Source organism: Adiantum capillus-veneris, chromosome 17, assembly GCF_014529385.1.
Source record: "Adiantum capillus-veneris isolate H3 chromosome 17, ASM1452938v2, whole genome shotgun sequence".
Lineage (NCBI taxonomy): Eukaryota > Viridiplantae > Streptophyta > Polypodiopsida > Polypodiales > Pteridaceae > Adiantum > Adiantum capillus-veneris.
Genome location: NC_140947.1, coordinates 33557276 through 33582646, shown reverse-complemented (window position 1 = coordinate 33582646; position 25371 = coordinate 33557276). Strand labels below are relative to the sequence as shown.

General features: G+C 40.7%; 1 protein-coding gene across 1 annotated transcript; it reads left to right on the top strand.

Annotated features, from left to right (window-relative positions):
- The first annotated feature begins 2842 nt into the window (after positions 1 to 2842).
- On the top strand, positions 2843 to 4115 carry LOC147437032 (uncharacterized). The gene is made up of 4 exons (XM_086486505.1): positions 2843 to 3064; positions 3238 to 3354; positions 3387 to 3566; positions 3684 to 4115. Exons 1-4 carry the CDS (start codon positions 2843 to 2845, stop codon positions 4113 to 4115), a joined length of 951 nt encoding a protein of 316 aa, XP_086342631.1.
- Positions 4116 to 25371: the final 21256 nt, after the last annotated feature.

Below are 25371 nucleotides of genomic sequence, written 5' to 3'. Positions count from 1 at the left end.
CTCAACAATCCTATGGAGGACATCACAGACTTTCTGTTGTTGCTCATCTATGCTAGTAGCACCCGATGTGGATTGTAGAACATCTAACCAACCCACATGATAGGTGTGTCCTGTGTACCGATCAGTTAAAGCTTCTGCTTGTAGGTCATGCTCCCAATTTTCATTTAGGATTATCCCATCTAGGCCTGGTGTGCTGGAGGTTTCCCTCGAAGTGGAAGCATTATTGCTCCTCATCGCTTGCCCCTCCGTGACTGCTACCTTGGGAGCACTCGGTTGCTTGGCTGGCATGATTGTTGTCATAGGAGCCTTTGCTTTCAGGGCTCGACTTTGTTCTAGCCTTCGTAGGTTCTCAATTTCCCTCTCCCTTGTTGCTTGCATATAGCGTTCGATCTCTTGTACTTCGGCAAGACTCCTACCATCGGGTAGTAAAACCTCAGAGGGAGATAGTCCTAAAGGATCAGGAGGTGCAGTGGATGGAACATTCACATGCACACTCTCAAGAAGCATAGGGTCTATTTTAGGCATGAATGACGAATTTACTTCCCCACTCCCTTCATTTATTTCATTAACCGCATGTTCGGAGCGAGTAGCTCTACTAAGGGTCTCTTTTAAGCTCCTAAACACGCTGGACCCGGGCCGTGGGCCCATGGCATGCATGTCTTGACTTGAACTATCAGGGTTTGGTGTAGGATACCCCTCCATGACTTCGTAGTCAGAGGAAGAATCACTAGACGCGATATGAGGATCTTGGATCGCGCTACCTTGAGTCCCGACCGAAGGTCTAGAACTTAGGGTGGAGGAATAATGGGTGCCCGTGTAAATGGAGGCACTACCAATATGCTCGTGCTCTAACACTCGTCTAGAGCGTAGGTTCATATGACTTGGATCCCCTAGAAGTGTCAGTGAGTGCCCGTGAAGGCTGCTCACCTAGTATTTTTGGGTGTTTTGCAACCCAAGTCTTTTCTTAAATTTTTATTTTATTTTTTGATTTTTTGGTCCTTTTTTTCTGACCCAGCTATAGAATAGAACGTATGATAGCTCAAAACGAGCGTCTCAATCAGAGGGACGTGCCGTGCTTTCAAGCCCTCCGTTTGGTCACTTTATGCCCTCGGAACCCCTAAAACCATCAATTTCTAGTAGGGAACTAGGCCCAAATTAGAAAGTTTAAGGGTGCAAGTGGGAAGAGAAGGGAGGAGAGTGGAGGACTTGCCCCACATGCTCTCATTCCCTCTTGAGGGGGTAGGGTATATATATAAGAGTGAGTCTAGTATATATCATAAGACTGAGGACTGAGGCCTGGGCTTGGGCTTGGGCTTGGGCTTGGGGAAATGATCCCGATTAGAAATTTTTTTTAAAAAGGAGACGACCGCGCGCGGTTTAGGTGACCCTTTCTTGGCCACACACACTGTCAACACCTACCTAACCTCTCTGTCAATAGCTCACTACCTTGTCTACTTACTAACAGTGCTGCTAACCACTAACTAATCTACTAACTAATCTGTTATTTGCTTACTGACAGTGAGCTAACTGTCCACCTACTTCCTCTCTCACTACCTTACTGTGCAAAGACTATGTGCAGGCAAACCTTGACAGGAAACTTTGTACAGACTGTGTGCAAACAGAAATTGCTAACTGCCTTCCTACTTATTCATTCACTGCAAACAAGCTAACGACTACTAATTGTGCAAAGACTGTGTGCAAACAGAAAACACAACATTATGTAGAAATCACAAAACTTGCAGACAATACACTAATTAACAACTTACAGAAAAACAACTCATTCCTCTTCCTCTTCCTCTTCTTTCCTACTACAAACAACTCATAGGAGAAGCACAAAGTGCCTCTTGGGCTTAGTGCAGGGCGATTCCCCGGCAACGATGCCAAAAATGTGCGCTCCTTGCCGCACTGTCAAAGCAAGGGCCTTGCCTAACACTATGTGAGAGCCATAGACGGCTCCAAGCACACAACTAGCTTAACTAGTAAGCTCAAAAGAGGGCACTGGTGTGTCACTCACCGCTCTATGCTCCTGCCGTGGAGGATTCCTCGCCGCGAAGAAGAAGGAGACGCTACGTCGCGCTCAACCGCTTCACCGCCGTCGTGCCGCCGCAATGCTCGATCACGCTCTCTCTCTCTCTCTCTCTCTCACACACACACACACACACACACACACACACACACACACACACACACATACACACACACACAAGGAGGTGAAGAAGAAGAAGATGGAGATGGAGATGGAGCAAGAGCACTCTTCTATTGCACAAATGAGAGAATGAGTGAATTTTAGGTTTAGTTGGCTTTTATATGAGCTCACCCCATTCACACTTGGGCGCCCATGCTTAGCCAACTAATCCCTTGAATGTCCCAGTTAGAGTGCGCCTCTCATCGGCGATCACTCTTACCCTTTTCCTATTGGTCCGACAAGCCCGGTACCTGACTCTACCAAATACATAATACACGTCTGTCGTAGGTGATGGGGTGTCTGTGAGCCATGAGGGTTAACACAAGCCTTCATGGCTTGTGGAATCCCATTTAATGTCATAAGAAATCCTATTTTCAAAGATGCCCTAATGTCAACTGCAAAAAAAGGCTTCATCTATCTTGATTATAATAAAATGCGAATAGAGTATGTGGACAAAGTCAAGAGCAGTACAGAAGTGATTCTCAAGCGAACGGTGCTTGACTTTGTTCCAACGTTTGGCTGTACCATAGCGCTCAACGGATGGATCAACTGTCAAAAAAAACCATTAATTAATGTCATGGTAATTTGTCCGAAAGGTGCAATGTTTTTGGAGGCCATTGATACCTCTTGAAAGAGAAGAAATCTCTCTACTTGACAATGGTATATGAGCAAGCTATGGCTCGACTCGGTGGACCAAAGAATGTGACAGCTATTGTTACAGATAATGCTTCCAACTGCAAAGGAGCGGGTTTAGCCATTATGGAAAAGTACTCAAAAATTACATGGCTTGGATGTGTATCACACACCCTAAATTTACCCCTAAAGGATATGGGCAGATTATCATTCATAAAACAAGTTCTTATTGACGCCAATCACATAGTCAAGTTTATATGGGAACGTCAATTTACATTGATTTATTTTGCTCCAACTCTCCCCAAAAATGACTTCAAATTTTTTGTGTCACACAACTCGCTACAGGTTACTATGTTTTGAATAATCTCATTGAAGTACGAGTGGCTCTTACAAAAACTATTACAGATCGCCATTAGGAGCCTTGGCTCAGCAAGTATCCAAGCCACCACGAAGCAGCTCAAAAATGTGTGTCCTTGGTGCAATATCCTCTCTTTTGGCGGAACATTGACAAACTTGTTGGGGTTAGTAAGCCCTATGTGGACTACTAAGGGTTGTCGACACAGATAAGTTTTTCATTGGTAAGGATAATTGGATCATGTCTGTGGCGCTGCGTCAAACCAAAGAATACAACCACTACAGTGCAAGGGAGAGATCACAGATCATGCATCTTGTGGAAAAACGATGGGCTCAAATGCACACACCATTGCATGGTGCTACATTTGTCTTGGATTCAAAGTTTCAGATGAACGGACAAGCTTCCAACAAAGAGGTGATGAGAGACTTTAGAAACGTCTACTCTCAGTTGTTGCCAGGCGACGATGGCATGGATGCATTCCAGCAGAGGGTGGATTATGCCAATAGGGAAGGAACTTTTGGAGATCCTTGGGTTCTTAATAGCGTTAAAAAAAATTTAGGCCTAGTATGGTGGAAAGAATATGGAGGAGACGTAGTTGAGTTACAACACGTGGCAACTAGGGTGCTTTCGATCGCGGCATCTAGTGGTAGTTGTGAGCGCAATTGGTCTTCTTATGACTTTGTGCACTCAAAGCGCAGAAATCGCATAAGCCCTGCTCGTGCCGTAGACCTTGTGTACGTCTTTTGTATCATGCATCTCATTCATGCACCCACAAAGATAGCCAAATGTGCAACCAAAGTACACTTTGGAGTGCTTCAGACTCATGGAATGATGGCGGAACAGAGATGTAGCAACGATGAGATAGAGTGGGAAGTGGCTACAGAATGTTCAGATAATGAAGATGTTGATGACTTGGTGTATGTGATGGATGGAAAAATGTAAACATCTTTTCATGATAATGTATCTACTCTATCTCACTGTAGCTCCCTATTGGGCTATATATCTCAGTTTTTTTAATTAGGAGGAACATGCACACCTTTGGACAATGTGAAAGTCTTCTCCATTAAGTTTAGGGTCAAGTATTGAAGAGAGTTCACATAAACATAAGTATTGAGGACATAATGTGGCAACCAAATAAAATAACATTCTCAAATCCTGAATAAGATGACATCTACAAACCAAATTGTCAACAAAGTCATCAATTAGCAACTCCAAAACAAATTCAGTGCCATAAACATAGAGAGAATACAATGCGTCTCAAAAAAGGATGGAATAATTTGCCATTAAAATTTTCAACTACAGTCTACAATGTCTTTAAGAAATCGTGATATCCACCACTTCTTCAAGATTTGTGTCCAATGTTGCCTCAAGCATATCCATCATTTCTTGAATATTTGCCTTGTGACTTGGTCCTAACTCCTCAGATAGGGGAGAGAGAGGACCATATCATGCTTCGTATCTGGCAATTATTTTTCTCTAAAACAACTACTTATGCTTCTTTGGCTTTCAACTTCTCTTGTAGTGAGAGAACGCTCTCTCCTTGGCTGGCTAGTGTAGCCCCCGAGACACAATATTAACAATTTGTTCATGCTCACCTGGTAGGAGCACAACTGGCCTCTTTTGTGCAGGTGGATCTGCCTCCCCATGACGTGCTTGTATCCTTTCTTTAGCTCTTGAAAAGTTTGACACCAGCATTGAAAGGACGGTCTCTCCAAAGGACGTGCTTCTTCATTATATCTTGCAGGAAGACTTACTGGATGAAGTACATGGCAACTTGAGTATTGTTAGGTAGACTGTGCTCCTTTTGGATGAAGCGTAGGAGAAACACACACGCGAGCCCTTTGTGTTGCAAATCTGAGATTTTCAGTGCTACCATTGCCTTGGCATGACCTGACCTCCTGAACAGTACGTCTTTCACAAAAAAGGAGGGATAGCACTTGCGCACATCTTCCAATTTCATTGGTTTGCCCTCCAAACCCTCGGGCTCCACGGCCTCAACAAAGAAGAAGGAGAGGTCTTGAGCCTCGTGACGCAGGCTCTCCTCGCAAAGGATGTGTTGCGACTCCTCGTGGTCGAGCTCACCGTCGACATTGGGAGGAGCGTATGGGACTGCCATTTCCTGTCAAATCACACGACAATAAAATATTAGATCGAAACAATAGATACACATTGATTAAAAAACTACAATCAATGTTCAACATACACAATTTTAAAATTCACATCTCTCTCATCACTTTGACAACACCAATGTAATAAAATAGCATGAAATTTCAAGACAATGGACATGAGACAAGACAAAACTGTTTCATTGCAAAGTATGGACAGTTCTCAAATTACAAGGTATGATTTCCATCTTTGGGCGTGCACTATCTAGGAGTGTGGGAACAACACGCTTAATGCCTTGTAACATGTTGAGGAGATCATGTGAGGACTTGCGCTGGGTGGGATTGGTAGATACACAAGTGCGCAGGACTTCCTGAAAGCATCAGAGGAAAGCGATATAATTAGTGTCATCATCCTTACGTAAACAATTAAGGAGTTCTTGAATGAATATACAAAGGGAGTAGATATCTTGGTTGCGCGTGTAGACTGGAGGATTTGTGGATATACATTCGAGAGCCGCCCACCAATATCGCTTGCTTGAGGCTTCCCTTGTCGATAAGAGAAGATCTGGCAACATCAAAAATGTGTTCTCTATGGGGAACAAGGTTGCACTATCCCAATCACATACACCCACATAAACTCTAGCCTAACCAAAATCCAGCAAGATATTACTCCCATGAACATCATTGTGAGTGATGTTATTCGTGTGCAAAAAGATGAAGGTTCGGAGAAATCCATTAATGATAGGCCATATATTTTGGCCCCTCGACATCTTTGAAACCCTTGCTCATGGCCACATTCTTCCCCTCCTTTTGGAGTCTCTCTAGCCAGTGGTTGAGGTTTCCACCATTCCACATCTTGAAGATAAGGGTGGGAGCTCGTGTGGCGTGTCTTGCCAATCCCAGCGCAGCAATGATTCCACTATGAGTGATATTCATAATTGTGGCCTCATGCAGGGCTATGTCATTGGCACTCTTTTGGCCATCACCCTTGATTATCTTGTCGGGGTAAAATTCATTTGTGAAGGTTTCATGATTGACTTTCACCTTCGTGACCATGCCGTATCTACCTTCTCCAATTCTTGCCATTTGTGGAAATTCAATGCGAGCCATGTGCATGATGACGAGGTTGCATGGGTCTAAACTTCCCATGTTGGGTGGCATTGGATCATAGCTAGAGATTGGTACTTCCGAAGCGGCAGGCATTTCGGGTACATCCTTGGGCTCTTCTTTGCATGGTCTCTTTCCCTGTTGCTTAATGCTTCTATAGAGGACCTCTACTTCCTTCATGCAATCCATGAAGCCAGACTTCCCTTTAATTTTCTTGTCAAGGGTTTTTGCAACTCTGCAAACCTGCCCTCTGATTTGACTCACGTCGTGGCCCAACTAACCACATTTAAGGACTTCAATCCCACTGAAGCACCACAAAATTTTGCAACTAGTGTTGCATATGTAGCACTACATAACTCATCCAAAAATTATTTGTATGAGGACTCTTGCAAGACTTCCTAGACGCAATCACTTTGTAATCCATAAAGATGAGTGCATACGAATTCGTTGACATATTTGCGCTCAACTTTCATTATCTTGCCTATAGTACCCGTAATGTGCGTAGAAGCTAAAACAAAAAAACAAAAAATCAGAACTTCTCATCAGGTATAGCTGACATGTAATGCAACACATTCTAGTCATTCTTTGCAACACAACCATGAAACAATCACCCTAGACCCTAAACCACACGTCCACATGAATGTAATTTATGATTAACATACACAAGAACATCCACACGATTATGAATGATGTTAATTATGATTTTCATATCATAAAAAAATATGTTATGATTTTTTGAATCAAAAACCTCGCATGTATGAGATGTTATCAATAGGAATGTGATGAAGTCATACAAAAACACATTATTTTACAAATTACAAAGATCAATGTAAAGTGTGGTGTCACATATGTATCCCTCTCATTGTAAGGATCTAAGCAAGTCCTAAGCACCAGACGCAGGGGTTTTATTCTCGTTGTAAGAGCAAAGGATAAACGTTCGATCCAGATGCCAAGAATGATCACACTATAAGAATCAGTAGCTCATCAGATAATGGTTTTTTTTTTCACAAATCGTGTATGAGAGAAACTCCTCCCGTTGTAAGAACCGAAGATCGTGACGCAGGGAGTAGTTTAAAGATTACACTTTTCTCATTATACAGATCTACAATGTAGATCTATGAATCATGTGGTCCATGAATACGTATATTGAAAAGTGTATAGCTTAAAGACTCACTAGATAAAACATTTATTTGCACATATCGTGTTTAGGAGTAACCTCTTCCGTTGTAAGAACCAAGGCTCAGGCACAGGAAGAAGTTTGATTTTTTGTAAGCTCACATTTCATTGGAGCTTATTTTACCTAAAGCATTGTACAAAGTAAGAGTGTCGTGAGACATATCAAACAAATGCACATGATGATGGTCTCCTAAAACACCGTACAAAGTATGAGTGCTGACAAGCATATCAGAACAATGTACGATGTTATCTAAATTCCTAAAACATTGACTCAAGTAAGAGTGTTGCAAAGCATATCAAAACAAGAGTCAATGTTTTTTTTTTTTAAAAGATTACTATGGAAGTAAGATATAAAATCAAACAAGCCATACTAATTTCTATATCCTAAATTTTAAACTGTTATGTGACTAAGAGGGCCCAAAGGCGTATCACAGACACATACAGTTATATAATCATGTGAAAATAAAATTTAAAATATTTTTTATAAAAATGCGAATGATGCAAATGTGAAGAGAAAAGATGCTTACCAATATGCAAAGTTGACCTGCTCGAGAGTGTGAGCTAGAGCGCTCCACAATTGAAATCGATCAAAAACGTATCGAACAGTGACATGGGTTTTCTTTATATAAATCTAGAATATCGAATCAAAAGACTATCGATCGATAGATTATAAATTATTCATCATACGAGAATACGCAAAGAATGACGATTTATTCGATATAAATTGCATTATTCAATTGAACAAATGCAACCTAGGGTACAGATAGCCAGCTTGCGAGTCAGGTAGAGTGCCCAATTGCCCACCTCCGCAACCACACCTTGGATCTAGAAAGGCTTCAGCTAGATAGGAAAGATGCAATCAACTACTGTACGACGCAAGCAGAACGACGTGGACTCACATTCAACCAAGGGCTTAAGGAAAAGGGACTAAAAAAATGCATGTTAGTATTGAGATATGACAACAGATTCGACACTAGGAAAGATAAGAGGTTTCAACCCAGATGGAAAGGGCCATTCATCCGTCAAAAGACGATACGCCAATGGTAGCTACAAATTGATGGAGGCAAATAGTCGAATTCACAAGACCAGAGTCAATGGATGGAGGCTCAAAAGGTACTTCTTAAGGTTTGATCCAGAGTTCATGATAGATATTCGAGAGGAGGGAGAACCCTCCAATTCCACTGCTAGAGAATCAGAAGCAGAGCTAGAGGCATTCACAGAAGGAGAGGGTTGATGATGGCCAGCTTTCAAAATCCTTGGCTGCGAGAACAAACCCAAAGAGGGGAGCATAAAAATATATTAAAAAATGTTTTTTTAATGTGTTGCAGGCTGCCGCCACCACCCCCCTTCCTTGTCGCAGTGCTCACAAAGGAGTCCGCCACCCTTGGCTCACCCTCTCTCTCTCTTCCCCCAGCCTGGTGCCACTCTCTCTCTCTCTCTCTCTCTCTCTCTCTCTCTCTCTCTCTCTCTCTCTCTCTCTCTCTCTCTTCCACACACACACACACACACTCTCGACCTCAGCTCTCCCTCCATATCTCGCTCTCTCTCCATCCCTCGTTCTATGCTTAAAAATCTCTCTCTCTCTCTCTCTCTCTCTCTCTCTCTCTCTCTCTCTCTCTCTCTCTCTCTCTCTTTCCATACACATGCATACACACTCACACTCACAAGCACGTAGTTATACACCCACATACATACACTACACGCATGAGCACATACACGCTACGCACCAACACCACACACACACGACATGCACGGGAGCAAAAAAACAACAAAACGGACAATGACGCATCAACAAACGGACCAAAAATCACGTGATGGCAACAACGATTTAAAGAAAGATGTTGAAGGCATGGCCCAGCCGCATCGAAGTTGACAAGCGTGCTACACCAATGCACTAGTAAAGCATGCAATTTGCCAGCATCTTGTCCACGACACACTTCTTCAGTAAACATCCGTAGGGTATTCCGTTTGCCAATTATCAAGCCAAGCCTTGTAAAAAGGATTTGTATATTCCACCTCTCTCCAGGTGATTGTCACAAAGGCCCACCTATGAGAGTATCATTTTCTAACTCCTCCCAAAACAAAGCACCAGTCAGCCATCCAGGACTCGGCTGCCTGCTTTATCTCTCGAGCTTACGGCCCTAAACCGAATCAATTTATGTTAAACTAATGTATCCCTGCAGCTATAAAAGAGCACTGAGAGGTCACTATCAAGGGGCAGCACTTGAGACGGAAGCCATGCACACACACTGACTCCAAGGGTCGCTACGCATAGGAGTAGGATCTCCACACACATGAATTTTTCCTAGATAATGCACTATAGGCTCTCTCTCTCTCTCTCTCTCTCTCTCTCTCTCTCTCTCTCTATCTATCTATCATCACAGTCTCCATCTCGCCAAAACAAAGGTTTCTCTTAATACCACCTTGAATCAAGTTTGCCCTCACATCCCGAGGGGTTTTGATTATCTACGTCTCTCTCTCTCTCTCTCTCTCTCTCTCTCTCTCTCTCTCTCTCTCTCTCTCTCTCTCTCTCTCTCTCTCTCTCTCTATGCGATGTGCTGTGTTAGTGTCATTTGAATCGTTGATGTTCTCATCCTAACCATTCAAAGCTAGGTGGTGCCCCTTGTTCACTCCCCATGATGAGTTTGGCCTGTACGGTCCTGGCATAGAGGCCGTTGGGATCATGTTGCACTTGCACTTGTCACTACCATAGTCACAACTACCAAAAAGCGACGGGTGCAGTTGCATACGCCATTGCATGGTGCTGCATTTGTATTTTTGAATCCCAAATTCCAAATGCATCACCAATTGGCCAACAAATAAGTCATGACCGACTTCAAAGTAGTGTGCTCTCAACTATTGGGATAGGAGGATGGAAAAATTGCTTTTCATTAGTGAGTTGATTATGCTAATAGAACTAGTATGTTCTAGGATCCATGGCATATAGATGCCATTGCACAAAGAAGTGCGCCTCTATGGTGGAAGGAGTATGGTGGGGAGAAAGTGGAACTACAACACATTGCAATAAGGGTTTGATCTATTGCAACATCAAGTGGAAGCTATGAGATAAACTGGTCGATATTCGACTTTATGCATACCAAGAAACAAAACCAGCTTCACCCTAAACAGAGTGCTCATTTGGTATATGTTTTCTTCAACATAGACTTATCCATTAGACAGTGAACATTGTAAACAAGAGCAGCACAAAAGCACTACAATGTCTTTCAAACCCATGAAGCTATAGCTGCAAAAGTTGATGATGACGATGATATGGAATGATAGATAGCTTCAGAATTCTCTGATATGGATGAAGTAGATGATATGGTTGGTGTGTTTGATGCAGATGAAGATGTGTGACCTAAGTCCTATAAGTTTATCCCACTGTGATTACTTGAAAATTATGAAAGATAGTCATGCGATACTACTTGATGTTCACCTCTCTCTATCTCTCTCTCTCTCTCTCTCTCTCTCTCTCTCTCTCTCAAAAGTTACTTTTGCAATAAGAGTCATAATTACAGTTAGATACAATACAATTTTGAGTCAAGAACACAAAAAGGGACAGTTAAGGGGGTAAATGAAACTCTATGATTACAAAAATTGTTTCACTTCGCATTGGCTTCTTGAGAAAATAGAGAGATGTACAGTGAGCGAGGTGCTCAAGAAAAAAATTATGTCAGCTCATTGAGTAGTTCATCTATGCTAAACTCGGTACTTCCAGGCTCAAGAGATGGATCTGCAAGTCCTTGTTGTGAAGGACCATCCTGTTCTGGCAGTGGTCCATACAGTGATGCATATTGTTGTAGCTTGGCTTGAACCTCTGATAGTTGTATCTCAAGCTTAAGGATTCTACCGTGCAAAATGTCAGTTGTATCTCCTTGGCTTGCAAGATCTTGCCCCTAGCTCTCTAATGCAACGATCATATATGATTCTTTGAGAAGCAAAACTATAGAAAGTTTGTGTGTAGGCATTGGGTTATTAGCGTTACATGCTGCCACTTTCTCTGCAATTCGACCATGCCCAACGCCAGAATTCTTTGGGCGGTGTGACCAATCTACCCGCCTCTTAAGGATATCATAAACATAGCACTGCTGTATACAATAGTGTGCCATTTGGTTATTGTTTTGCATAACTCTCTCCATCGTATGAATCTTCGTAGCAATATTTGTGCTAGCCCTTTGTGCTAAAAATTTGATAGCTTTATTGGAGTTGATTCCTTTGCATTTCTGCTGATTCAAAATAATTGCTGACACACAAAGTGGTTTGGCATAGTTCCTGCACTCTTTGAGGCTGAGAGGCTTGCCTTACAACCTGGACTCATTCTCTTTGATTCTAGCAATAGCATTGAGGTCTTTCACTTGGCCATAGCGCTCTCTCTCTTCTCCGCAGATCGTATGAGCTTCAACATGGTTAAGTTTTTCTTCCATATCTGCAAATCAAGGAAATATATCATCATTAGAAATTCAAATTGTGAAGTTAACAAGTCATCACATTTAAACCGCTTATTGAATATTACTTATAACCTTGAAAGAAAAAAATATGATAACTTAATCATGCTGCAAGAAAGAGACAAAATATCTATCACCATATCATAAGAAAGAGACAAGATAACTTGACCAATTTTATAATTTACATTTGCAACTAGAGAGAAGACAACAATCAAATTATCACTTTAGTCATTAGTTGGTCATAGACTCTGTAGAAATCATTACAATGTTATAGCCCACTCTATGGGCATTGTTTAGATATGTCGGGCCTTTCTACACCCTGCCAGGAAAATGAAAAGCCCGATGGGCTAAATTTTATATTGTAAAACCTCTACTAACTTTGATATTTGACTAGACAAATCCTTGGAGAGTGTACCCAAGCATCATGTACAATTATCTCCTTGTGAATTGACCTAAGGTTACAGTGTCACGGGTCCTTTTTTTGGGCCAAGTGTGATTCTTAATACGGTAACCACTTCTAAAAAAATTAAATCCTTCACTGAATACAAAGATACGATGCCAAAAAAATTGAATCAATGGAAAGTTATGCTCATTGTGCGATGAAGCCACTGGTCCATAACAGGGCCGAAGTTGGTTTTAGAAGATGAGCATATTTAAATAATGAGCTGGTAGTCAAGGGTCGATTCCCTGTACTAGTGTATTGGGTATATAAAAATCCTTGAAGTCTTGCATTTCACGTCATCATAGGTTTGAGCTAATATATAGTGTCACTCCACAATATGAGGACTATAATCCTTAACTAGGTGAAAATAGCTTTTATATATTGAATTGGATGCATAAGGGGGCTACAATTCTTGATTGGGTACAAGTAGTCCTCAATTGTGTAATTATATTGAAAATTTCATAGTCTTGTTTTATGCATTGATTTAGATAGGGAGTGCATTGTGTATTATGGAAGATTGTCAATGCATGAGATGGCCAATCATAAATATTATTGCTTTTGTTTGTGTTTGACAAATAATTATCATTGTTTCAATATATAAGTTGATTATTCTTTGTAGCATGTGAAAATAGTTGAGTTCTTGAAACCTCTATATTTATATGAATGATGTGAATGTTTTAGATGTGTCTAATTGATCACAAATTGCAGAGGGTGTATAACTAATCTTCATATTTATAATAGCATTGACAAATTCATAGCATTGTTGTATGTATGATGTCAGGTAGAGAGTGCATTGGATTGTGTATATTTTCTCACAACATATGTGGTCGATATGTGGATTGACAAAAGTGCATTGTAAATTGCACAAAGGGTAATGGCCGTATAGATGTGCCTAAAAAACAACAATAGTGTCCATATAGACGTGTCCAAAAATTAATGGCAGCATTGTAATGATAGTTGCAATATAAACATGCCCAAACACTAATGCTAGAGATTATTGGAATTAAGTAGCATTGAGACTAAATGTTTATGATTCAATTTAGTGCTCAGAGAGAGAGAGAGAGAGAGAGAGAGAGAGAGAGAGAGATTTTAATCATCCTCAGAGGTCAAATATGACCTATGGAACTAAAGTTACATGTGATATAGTATGTGTGTGGCTGATAAGTGTTTCTTGATGCTCCCAAATTGTGGTGATGAGAGTCACAATAGAGAGCCCACATTATGGCTAGGATATTAAAGTGTGTAGGTCTAGGTCATGGCTAGATATGTGAGGGAAGCAAGTTTGGATGTGACCAAAAGTTGAGCACTCTAGTCGTGTGTGGTGCTTAGACTCTCAAACCTGCAGTAAGCATAATGTGCACAATCAATTTGACTCTTCTCCATTGCCCCAATGCCATGCCTCCCATCAAAGGGAGTGAGAGCTAAGCCAAATGGATGCAATAGTGCGTATCGCTGACAAGGGGATAGGCTCAAGCATGTAAGGGTGAGTACGGTTTCCTCTTTCAACAAAGAGCATGGTTTTGTAGTTGGGGACAATATGGGTGGTGTAATGTATAAATCATGACCCATCGGATTCCTCCCAAGTCATAATCCATTGGCATTGTAGAAAAGCTTCATTCACTTGGGAGTCTATTGAGGCATCATGTAGCAAGTGTAATGCATCCCATCTTCCAAACCACTTATTTATGTCTTGCATCCATTTCGTGCTCAAGATCTTGCTTTTATGTGTCTTTCGGACTTTTTTTTGCTTACTTCCCATGCAATTGTAGGAAGTCAATGTGAGGGGTTTTGGTGCATGTTTATCATGTACTCCACGACCCTTTCCATGCCCATAACCTCAATTAGAAGAGATGCTGACTCAAGAAGTAGGAGCACATATGGTGTTTGAAAGTTCGTAAAAAAATCCTTTTGGAAATTCTCAAACTCTTTTCAAGTAGACTTTGAGATGCTCCCAAACCACACTTCAACTACATAAAGAAGAACCAGTGTCACCAATGTGTCAAAAAATCATTTCTTGAGAACACAACACTTGATGTTTTCCACATTACACATGTTCTCAAATGCATACTATGCTCTCTTTCTGGCTTCGAAATGATGCTTAGCACATTCATGCCACTTGTGATTGGCCAGAACCTTAATACCAACGTACATAAATCTCTTAACAACTTCAAGTGTCTCATTGTTGTACACCATGCATGGCTTCTCCTTATGGTTGGTTTTCACAAGTATAGCCTTTGTTTTGGATTCATTCACAATCAGTCCACTATGAAAGAAAAAGTTCTCAAGGATAGCCATAAGCTTTTGTGCATCCTCTAAAGTGTGTTCTAGAAGAACTATATCATCCGCATACAGCAAAATCATGATTGTTGCATTGCAAATATGCTCTCTTCAATATCCTGTTCTTGCATAAAATCAAGTACCATTTGTTCCAATTGATCAATGCATAGACCAAAGAGAGTTGGTGACAATGGATATCCTTGTTTTACCCCAATAATGCTTGCATTTTTTTATAATTCCTCTTTCCATGCACAATTGGCACATCACCTTCTCATAAATTCGAGAAACCGTAAGGATAAACTTACTTGGCACTTGGAGTTCTTCCATCCTTCTCCATAAATTGTTATGTAGAATCATATTGAAGGCCTTTGAAGTCCAATGGAGATAAGATTGAGCGATTTTGCTGAACAGAATGGAAAGTGTGCAAAAGGACAAGCGGATTTTTGTCAACACCATAGCACCATTGATCATCTTGTCACTCTTTGTGTTCTCATACAAGAAAGTCAGTTAAATGGAAAGCGATTGTATTGTTTCTTTGTATGCACCCAAAAAACTTTGTCGTAAAACACCCAATCATTATAGTCTGATAGATATTTACATTCTCTACATCCCCTCCTTTATGCAAAGGCTTGACCCCCCAATTAGTACTGCAATCATGAGGCATACCATGTTGAAGTGTAATGTTAAACATATCACACATCCACTCATGCATAAAATTTCCCATCCATTTAATCATTTCTGGCTTGATACCTTGAAGATCTCTTGCTTTGCGAGTGGCCAAATTTTGAAGGCCACTGCACACATCCTCAATAGTGAAAAAAGAGGGAGTAATCCTCCAGTCTATTAATCCTTTGTGTATGAGCTCCCAAGTTTCAACAAGAAGTACAACATCGGCTTTGCTTGTTAGTTCATCTATGCCAACCCCTGCAATCCATGTGTATCCATGGCAATTCCAAAGGCATATTTTCACTTGTAACTTGGACTCATAGGTAGCACATTCCTGTTTTCTTGAGGGACTTGCCTCCTCCTTGGACAGATTTTCTTCAAAAGAGATCTCCTTGTTTTTCTTATTCCTCTCATATGCCTTGCAATGCATATTTTATTGCTTAATAGTGCAATCTTCTCATACAAAACATTTTGTATCTCTCAAATAGATCCAACTATTATCAAGGATAATCTTCTCTTTGGTGTCATTGGGCATATATACAATTGGCCATTCTCCCAAGCAAGGATCTCCTTGATTACCTACTTTATGTTCTCCATAAACCATAACTCTTGACATGCCAAAGTGTCTCTAACTTCTCTTTGGGAATTTCATGAATAACAATGTTCTTGGAACATCTCTCTCATTCCTTCAACTCCTCTACATCCTCATTCTCAACATTCTTTGTTTGAATCATAGATTGCATGAGGGAGGAATTAGGAACTACATTGCTAGTTTATACATTAGCAAAAGACTTGTTTGTGCATACTTTTTTCATGTGGAGAGAGAGAGAGAGAGAGAGAGAGAGAGAGAGAGAATCAAGTATAGCATACATATCCGACCAATGTAATTAGAAAATACTAGTTACGTGTTAGCTCTGATAATACATGTAAGTGCTATGGTGGGTGAACCAATGTAGCATTCATGGTTGTGGTTGTACCATAACAAGAGATAATTAGACGTAGATTATAAAAGTGAGCTCGATATAATGTAGAATGAAACTTTCTTGATTTATTGTTGAAATTAGGAGAGAGAATACAAACTTGGTTTAGGGGCCTTATGTAGGCTCAAGATGGAAGGTGGAAATAAAGGTGAGAGGGATATGCATCACATGTGGAAAATGGAAAATAGTATGTGGGCTACAACAAGTAGCACGTGTGAGGCTCTAGTGTTCCATGGAAAAAGTGTGATTGTGCACATGGTGGTGTGTTCTTGGATTAAGGGATTTTTCTCACTACTAGTGTAAGCTAAAGTCTTACCCCGCTTCATATTGCTCTATAGGCATACAAAACCACTACTGGAATAGCACCATTCAAAATGATTTATGGAATAGAGGTAGTAGTTCCATTAGAATTTACAGCTCCCAATATAAGAGTAACAATTGAGCATGGTCTAGATTATAACACTAATATGAAGAAAAGACTAGTTGAGCACGGTCTAGATTATAATCCTAATCCAAAGAAAATGCTGGAGGATTTACTAAGATGGGCAAAATTAGACAAAGAGCAATGTTGGAACAAGAGGTGGTACAACAAAAGGAAGTCTAGGCACAATAGTACTCTAAAGATTTGAGAAATTCAAAAGGGGAATACAGTCTTACTTTATCATTTCAAACTAGGACCCAAGAAGCCTATTTAAAAATTGCTTGGTTTAGACCGTATAGGTTCACTCTGTATTTACTAATGGTACTATAAAGCTAAAGGAATTATCTAGATGTATATTTCATGGATTATATAATGGTTCGCAAAAAATTTAGATTATTCAGCTCTAGGTAAACTTCCAATAGAAGCAATTGATCTGTTTGACTCTGAAATTCAACCACTTGACTTATTCTTAGTAGGGACTGATTTAGACAAGAGAAACCAAAGCTTTCAGACTTCAAATGATTTGGTAAATATCACACACAAATTTTATCATTTAGACAATCTGAAGACTCAACCATGTACTTGAAAGTATTTGAAGTAATCAAACAAAGCCATAATTCTAGTTGTAACTAGCATGATGCAATGAAAGCAATAATTTATTGGGGAGTTAAAACTGTAATCATTAAGATGATCAACCAATGCATGTATGCCATGTCAATAAGTAATAGTCTTTCCCTAAAGCACAAATGAGTGTGTCTTAATGACCAAAATTAGAACCACTATGTGATGCATTTGTGACCCTAAATCACTACTATCCTCAAACACCTCTACTACCACACAATCTTTCCACATTGTAGAGCTACTACCTTCTTTAACAACGACATAATAGCTCAATTTTGTCGTTTCCTGTCATAAAATCTAATATCTAACCAACCCAAATGATTTTCTCATATTAAACTAATCATTTAATGTGCGAGAATAGATGGGAACAAGGGTTAGAATATAGGCATGTGCTTACGGGTCTATCTCAACACGGGGCCAATGGTAAAGGGGCCGAAATGAGAGATGAGCTATCAAAGAGAAAGGCTAGCTAATAGAGATTAAAGACCTTAGGGTTAGCTTCATTAAAGACCCCAATGGTTAGTGTTAAAAGTCCTTTGACTTTAGCTAAGCGTTGTGCTTGAGGTGGGAACCCGGCCCAAGCTTGAGGTGCTTGTCATGCTTGCGGACTAAGATGCTTGTCCTGCTTGATGACTAAGGTGCTTGAGGTGCTTAATGACTAAGGTGCTAAGGTTCTACATGACTAAGTTGCTTGAGGGGGTAAGGTGTTCCACAAATTCAATGCATATACCTACACAAGGGGGGCCACGAGCCCTCATTCTAGGGGCTAGAGAGAGAACACACACACCCTCACACAAGTCAAGCTTGGTACAAAGAATGCAAATAGGACACTTGTCAAGCTCCTCTTCATGTTGCCCTCATGGTGTGCCTAAAGCCTATTGGTTGGCCTCCCAAGGGGTCCAATGATAATTTAGTTAATTTAATTAGTTGTCTATGCATTTATCAAGTCCTCTCTCTCATAGGGGAAAGGGGGACACTTATCCCAAAGCTACCCTTGCTGCTTCATGTGCACTAAGCCTGTGATTGGCCAAGCTTGAGGAGGTCCAATCAAATTCAAGCTAGTGTTAGAAGAGGGGGTCGACCAAGGCAAGGAGGGGGCTAGTTTGGGGGGTATACTCTCCCACACACGCACACACACACTCTCATTGTGTGAGGTGCAAAGTGCAAGAGATCCATCTCCTTATCCAAGCTAGTAGAGAAGTTGTGAGCCTACACCAAAACTCTTGGATATGGAATGAAAATCCAACCAAGAGCCATGCTTCAATGCTTAAGCTTGACATCTTCTCCATCTTCATTACTATGCTATTATGTGTGCTAGCAAGGAGAATGATGATAAGTGAGGAACTATTTCTTTCTTCTATGAATGTTTCTTCTTCCTCTTCCCTACCTTCATTCCCCGCTAGCTCTCTCCACCTTTAAGGGTGTTTGAGGCCTTGGGATTGAGGCTAGGGATGGTTAATGCTTTTCACAAGTTTTATGTTATGCTCGTGATGCATGAAGCTTTCCATCTTCATTGCATCACCTAGGTCACAAGGAACACAAAGATTTTATTGTGCCAAATCTCTCTTGATTGGAGAATCTATAATAAAAAAGCCTATTGGAGGGGGAACTGGCTCCACATAAATCTGGTCGTCAATTGTTGTCAAGTTCTCTAAACTCTCTCTCTTGCAAAAGTATTGTTCATGCCAAGTTAGTTATGTATTATGGTTAAGTTTCTAATGCTAAATAAGTTTACCCTCTATGTTCTCAAAGTAGTTTCACAAAAATGCTCTCTTTAATTCTCCTAATTTTGCTATTCTCAAAGTTCATAGGCTATTTGTGTTCCATTGGTATAAGATCTATTGGTTTCTCTTTTCTTGCTTAAGAAGAGAGGTCCTTAATTTGTCCATGAAATAGGGTAAGTGGGATAGGGGACTATTATCTTGGTTGAGAAGGACTTAGTTTGAGGTACACCATTGGGAACTACAGTCTTAATAATGGAGCCTCTCAGGGCTTGCCTTTGGCTTAACCATTATTGAGCTATGAGAAAGCTCAATAGGAACCATAATCAATTAAGCAATGTTAGACCCTCTACCCTAGTCTAAACCACAGGTGTGGTTGCTTGGGGATTTATTTTCAAAGGTAAAGAAGAGTAGTGATTAAGGTTTTTGAGGGTACCAAAGCACAAAGTAATCTATACATAAGTTTAATAAGCATGGCTGACAATAACCAAGGGAGTAGAATGAACATTGATAACTTTGATTTTGCACATGAAGGTGCTAATGATGATGCCCCCATGTTTGTCAATTATCTTGTTACTAGGTTGTAGCAATCTAGGGGAAAATTTGCTTTGCAAGCCGAAGTTACTCAACAACTTCGCGCTTATGGGATTTCTCTTCCTCCCCAAGAGGAGAGAGAGCTTAGGAGGCCTCTTGATGAGACCCCCAAAAGAAGACTCTCTCCATATGAGAGGAGGAATCCAAAGAACAAGAAAGTAATGAATCCCTAAGTTCCTCTAAAGATGTGGCTCCACAAAGACGGCGGTCTAGACGGTTGCAAACTTCTCCCAAGAGGAACTGGTCAACCCACAGTCCTTCTCCTCATCACTCCAAAAGGGAAGAGAGGAAACAAAGGAGTCACCATCTTCTCCTTCTCCTTCACCTTCGTCCTCTTCGGACAAAAGCTATGGCTATTCTCCTAGAGAATACAAGAGGGGAGGACATCGCAAATCTTACCTTGCACAGCGAAGGTCTCAAAAGCTCACGAAGTTCAAAGAGAGAGGAAAGAGTATCTCTTTTCTCACCTATGATGGAACCTTTGGTGCCACCAACAAAGTATTGGCCTTCATCCAATAGTTTTTGGTGGCCTTTGGAGACGAGGGCTTCACAGAGTCCTCCAAGCTATTCCAAGTAGCTATGCACTTCCAGAAATCTTCTAGTCAATGGTGGGCTAGCCTTCATGGAAATGGTGAAGCCCCAAAGACATGAAAACCTCTACAAGTTTCCATCATGAAGCAATTCCTTGCAAGCGATGCAAAGGAAAAAGTGTTTATCAAATGCGGAGTTTGAAGCTTCTCTCCCATGAGTCTATCCACAAATACATGGACAAGTTTTGGGATTTACATCTCAAGGCTATTGTCTTTCAAAAGATAGACTTTTCTGAGAAAAAACAACAATTCTGTGCAGGATTACTTAAAGAGATGGACAAGTACGTCAACTCTCAACGGCCTAGCTCTATCACTAAAGTAATCCACCACATTATGGTTGCTTTGCGCATCAATTTCCAACAAGGGGCTAGAAGGCATGTCAAGCCCATGGAAAGCAACGAAAAAAGTGATGAAAAGGGAAAAACCAATGCCCAAAATTCTTCTCGAGGCAATTTTAATAACAACAACAACAACAATCGGTCCAAGGAGAAGGGTGTTTACAAAGGTAAAAATAAACTCTCTATTGAAGATCTTGAAGCTTTTTGCAAAGACCAAAAATGTTTTAAGTGTGGGGAGCAAGGACATGGCTATCGTTCCTGCCCCAAAAGAAATGCCCACAATGAGACTCCTAGAGATTCCACTATCGAAGCTCCAAAAGAGGATGCTCATTGGATCACCTCTGCTTGGGGAAAGGTAAGGGAGCATGATGCCTTCATCTTGTTTGACTCTGGCTCTACTCACAACTTCATATCAATGGAGTTGGCCACCAAGCTGGGCATTCAAGCTTTTGAGATGGGAGATACTGTAATGGCTAACACAGCTTTCAAAGGACAACAAGCCTCTGTTATTCCCTTAATTGGGAAATTGAGGCTTCATGTCCAAAGCTACGTCGACAAAGAAGACTTTTTCATCTCTCCACTCCAACATGAGGATGTTATCCTAGGGGCACCATGGTTCAACCGCATGGCTGCCAACATGAAGTTTCAAATGATGTCATAAGGTAAAAAGGGATCCTCTGCCCGCTAAGAAACATTGACTAATGACTAAGGATTTATCTCTTCTACCTCATAGTTGAGAATGACAATGATTTTAAGAGAAAGGTAATGTCATAAAATCTAATATCTAACCAACCCAAATGATTTTTACATTTTAAATTGATCATTTAATTTGGGAGAATAGATGGGAACAAGGGTTAGAATATAGACATGTGCTTAGGGTCTATCTCAACACGGGGCCAATGGTAAAGGGGTCCAAATGAGACATGATATGTCAAAGAGCAAGGTTAGCTAATGGAGCTTAAAGACCTTAGGGTTAGCTTCACTAAATACCTCTAATGGTTAGTGTTAAAAGTCCTTTGACCTTAGGTAAAAGCTAGGGCTGTGCTTGAGGTGGAAACACGTCCCAAGCTTGAGGTGCTTGTCGTGCTTGCTGACTAAGGTGCTTGAGGTGCTTAATGACTAAGGTCCTAAGGTGCTCCATGACTAAGGTGCTTGAGGGGGTAAGGTGTTCCACAAAGTCAAATGCATATCCCTACACAAGGGGGGGCAAGCCCTCATTGTAGCGGCTAGAGAGAGAACACACACACCCTCACACAAGGAAAGCTTGGTACAAAGAAAGCAAATAGGACACTTATCAAGCTCCTCTTCATGTTGCCCTCATAGTGTGCCTCAAGCCTATTGGTTGCCCTCCCAAGGGGTCCATTGATAATTTAGTTAATTCAATTAATTGTCTATGCATTTATCAAGTCCTCTCTCTCATAGGGGAAAGGTGGACACTTGTCCCAAGGCTACCCTTGTTGCTTGATATGCATTAAGCATGTGATTGGCCAAGCTTGAGGAGGTCCAATCAAATGCAAGATAGTGCTAGAAGAGAGGGTCGACCAAGGCAAGGAGGGGGCTAGTTTGGGGGGTATACTCTCCCACATATGCACACACTCTCATTGTGTGAGGTGAAAAGTGCAAGAGCTCCATCTCCTTCTCCAAGCTAGTAGAGAAGTTGAGAGCCTACACCAACACTCTTGGCTATTGAATGCAAATCCAACCAAGAGCCATGCTTCAATGCTTAAGCTTTCCATATTCTCCATCTTCATCACTATGCTATTATGTATGCTAGCAAGAAGAGTGATGATAAGTGAGGAACTATTTCTTTCTCCTATGAATGTTTCTTCGTCCTCTTCCCTACCCTCATTCCCCACTAGCTCTCTCCACCTTTGAAGGTGTTTGAGGCCTTGGGATTGAGGCTAGGGATGGTAAATTCTTTTCACAAAGTCTATGCTATGCTCATGATGCATGAAGCTTTCCATATTCATTGCATCACCTAGGTCACAAGGAACACAAAGATTTCCTATTGGAGGGGGACCGGCTCCACATAAATCTGGTCCTCAATTGTTGTCAAGTTATCTAAACTCTATCTCTTGCAAAATTATTGTTCGTGCCAGCTTAATTAATTATTATGGTTAAGTTGCTACCACTAAATAAGTTCACCCTCTATGTTCTCAAATTAGTCTCATAAAAATGCTCTCTTTACTTATCTTAATTCCGCTATTCTCAAAGTTAATAGGCTATTTCCACATTGCCTTTCTTCCAAGCACAATCGATTCAAGTGACCCATCAACTTCCAATCAAGCTACACATCAAACTCCTACTATGGCTGACTAGGGAAAAGGTTTCAAGGCTGTGAAGCCTATCACAAAGGAAGAAAATTTTACTATATCTTATCAACCCATTGGAAAATATGTATACAAGGATGAGGAGAAATCTTTTTTGAGACAAGGTGGGGCATGTTCAACTATCATTGTTAACAAGCATGAGTTACAACTCACCTCTGCATTGATTGCCACTATGTTCAAGCTACCCCATAATAAAAACCCTACAAAAGTGAGAATTTTCCTGAAAGAGATTGTAGAGATGAAGCATACACATTTGTTGCAAAGACCATTATTTTGAAAATAGCCCAAATTATGTGTCTAAGAAAGTATTCAATATGTTTTTGGAAAGAGCAAAGGGTGAAGCCTACCCTAGTGATTTGAGTACTGTACTATATCAAAGTGTGGTAGCATAAACAAGAAAAATAAGCCTAGTATGCTTAGTAGTTTGCATGCTAGAAAACATTGAAGGTCACACTAGGGTTGAAACCCTATAACTGACAATAAAAGAAGAATGGGAAGGTCCATTTGAGCTAGCCATAAAGAAGTAGCACTACTACAATCACCAGTCAAGTGATCATTTAGCACCTCCAAGTAGGTCAAGATGCTGACAATGTGTGAGATGAAGAAGAAGATAAAGATGATAAGGAAGAATAGGATGAAGAGTACAAGAAGATGAAGATGATAGAGAGGATGAAAGCTTAAAGTCAGACCTAAATTCATTCCCCAAGAAGGACATTGATGATGATGATAATGATACTCTTGATCAAAGAAGGGAAATTGGTCATGCTGAGAAAAACCCATAACAGCCTAAGGAGTAGCAAAGCAAACTCCAAACAACTAAGTGGACCAATTTGATCATACTCACAAGTAACAAGATAATCATAACCAAAACCAGCTAGGCTTAGCATGGATGAAGAGGGGTAAAGATGATTAAATTAAGAAGGACTTAGATACCTAGTCCAACACATTAATTTTATATCAATTTTGAATGGCCAACTAAGAAAGGAAAAGAATCTCCAAATTCAATCTTCTCTCAATGATGATGAAGCCTATTCCAATCTAGAGGGATTCAAGATGTTATATGTGAGAGCAAGGGGTATGGTAGGACATTGGAAGGCTCAGATTTATCATGATCAAATAGAATTTTAGCTACCTTCTCATCCCATGCCATACAAGTTTTGACTAGAGTTCCAGAGTATGTATTGCCCAAGGCATATACGGATGGGCAAAAGCTAGCCATAGTGAACATGGAAAGCCTAGGATTGTAGTTGTAATTCTTACTAGGAAAGTAACCCAATTACAAGTTTATGAAGGAAGTGAGGGATCAAATCAAGTCAACCCTTCAATAAATGGAAATTTCTAGAAAAAATCTATATCACAAAGTGACTACCTTGTTGGAGAAAATCACCTCAAGAAATGAAGGGAAGAGCACCAGGATCACACTAAGAGAGCAAGAACAATCCCTGATTTTGTTTTCCATCTGGTCAGAATCACAAGAAAGATAATGATGGTAGAAAATGACATAGTCATGTAGTATATCTAGACAACTCCCAACTCACTTCTATTATTGTATGCTATGAATGCAAGAGGATGAGCTACCCAGGTTGTCGTTCCTATCCTCAATTGTAGAAAAAATTTAGGTTTTTAGTTTGAGAAGGGAGCAAGAAAGCTGACTAGCTAATTTCTCTGCATCTCTAGACACCTTTTCTGTAAATCACTTGCCAACATAGTCACAAATCTCTTCTCAAAAGATGCTTAGGGCCACTTCCCACCATGGCCATTTTCTCACAAGACTCACTTAAATAGACAACATCCATGCCTCCCTTTGGATAAGAGTGAGCAATAGGATCATCAACAATCCTCATATGCATTCATGGGGGACCTCGAGGCCTGATCGTCAAAGCCCATATAAGATAGAATCACTATGTTCCTTGATAAGTTTGGAAGTCAAAGATATGAACCATGGGTTCCTATCTGAAGTCGCGGAGCGGAGCGTGGATCGACTCTCTCTCTCACACACACACACAGTGAGCTTACACAGTACAGTACGCAGAGATCTGTTAGAAGGGTTATCTCCCAAATCCTTAGTATTCACAAAGAATATGTTAGTATATACAAAGAGTTAGAGGTAAGTGAGTTAGGCGGGCGGCCGGCCATATCCGCATAAGAGGCCACTTGGGCTTTAATCCCAACAACCTCCCACTTAAAGTCCAATGTGGCACTTTAAGTAACTGTAAATCTATGAACATAAATGTACAAAGATTTACATGGCTGCCATCTATCCAATGCCCAATAACTCACGACAATGCACAAAGCCCTCTCCTGGAAGTCCCTTTGTGAGTAGATCAGCAGGATTGTCCTTGGTGTGGATCTTCAGCAGTTGTATCTGCTTGTCTTCAAGTACTT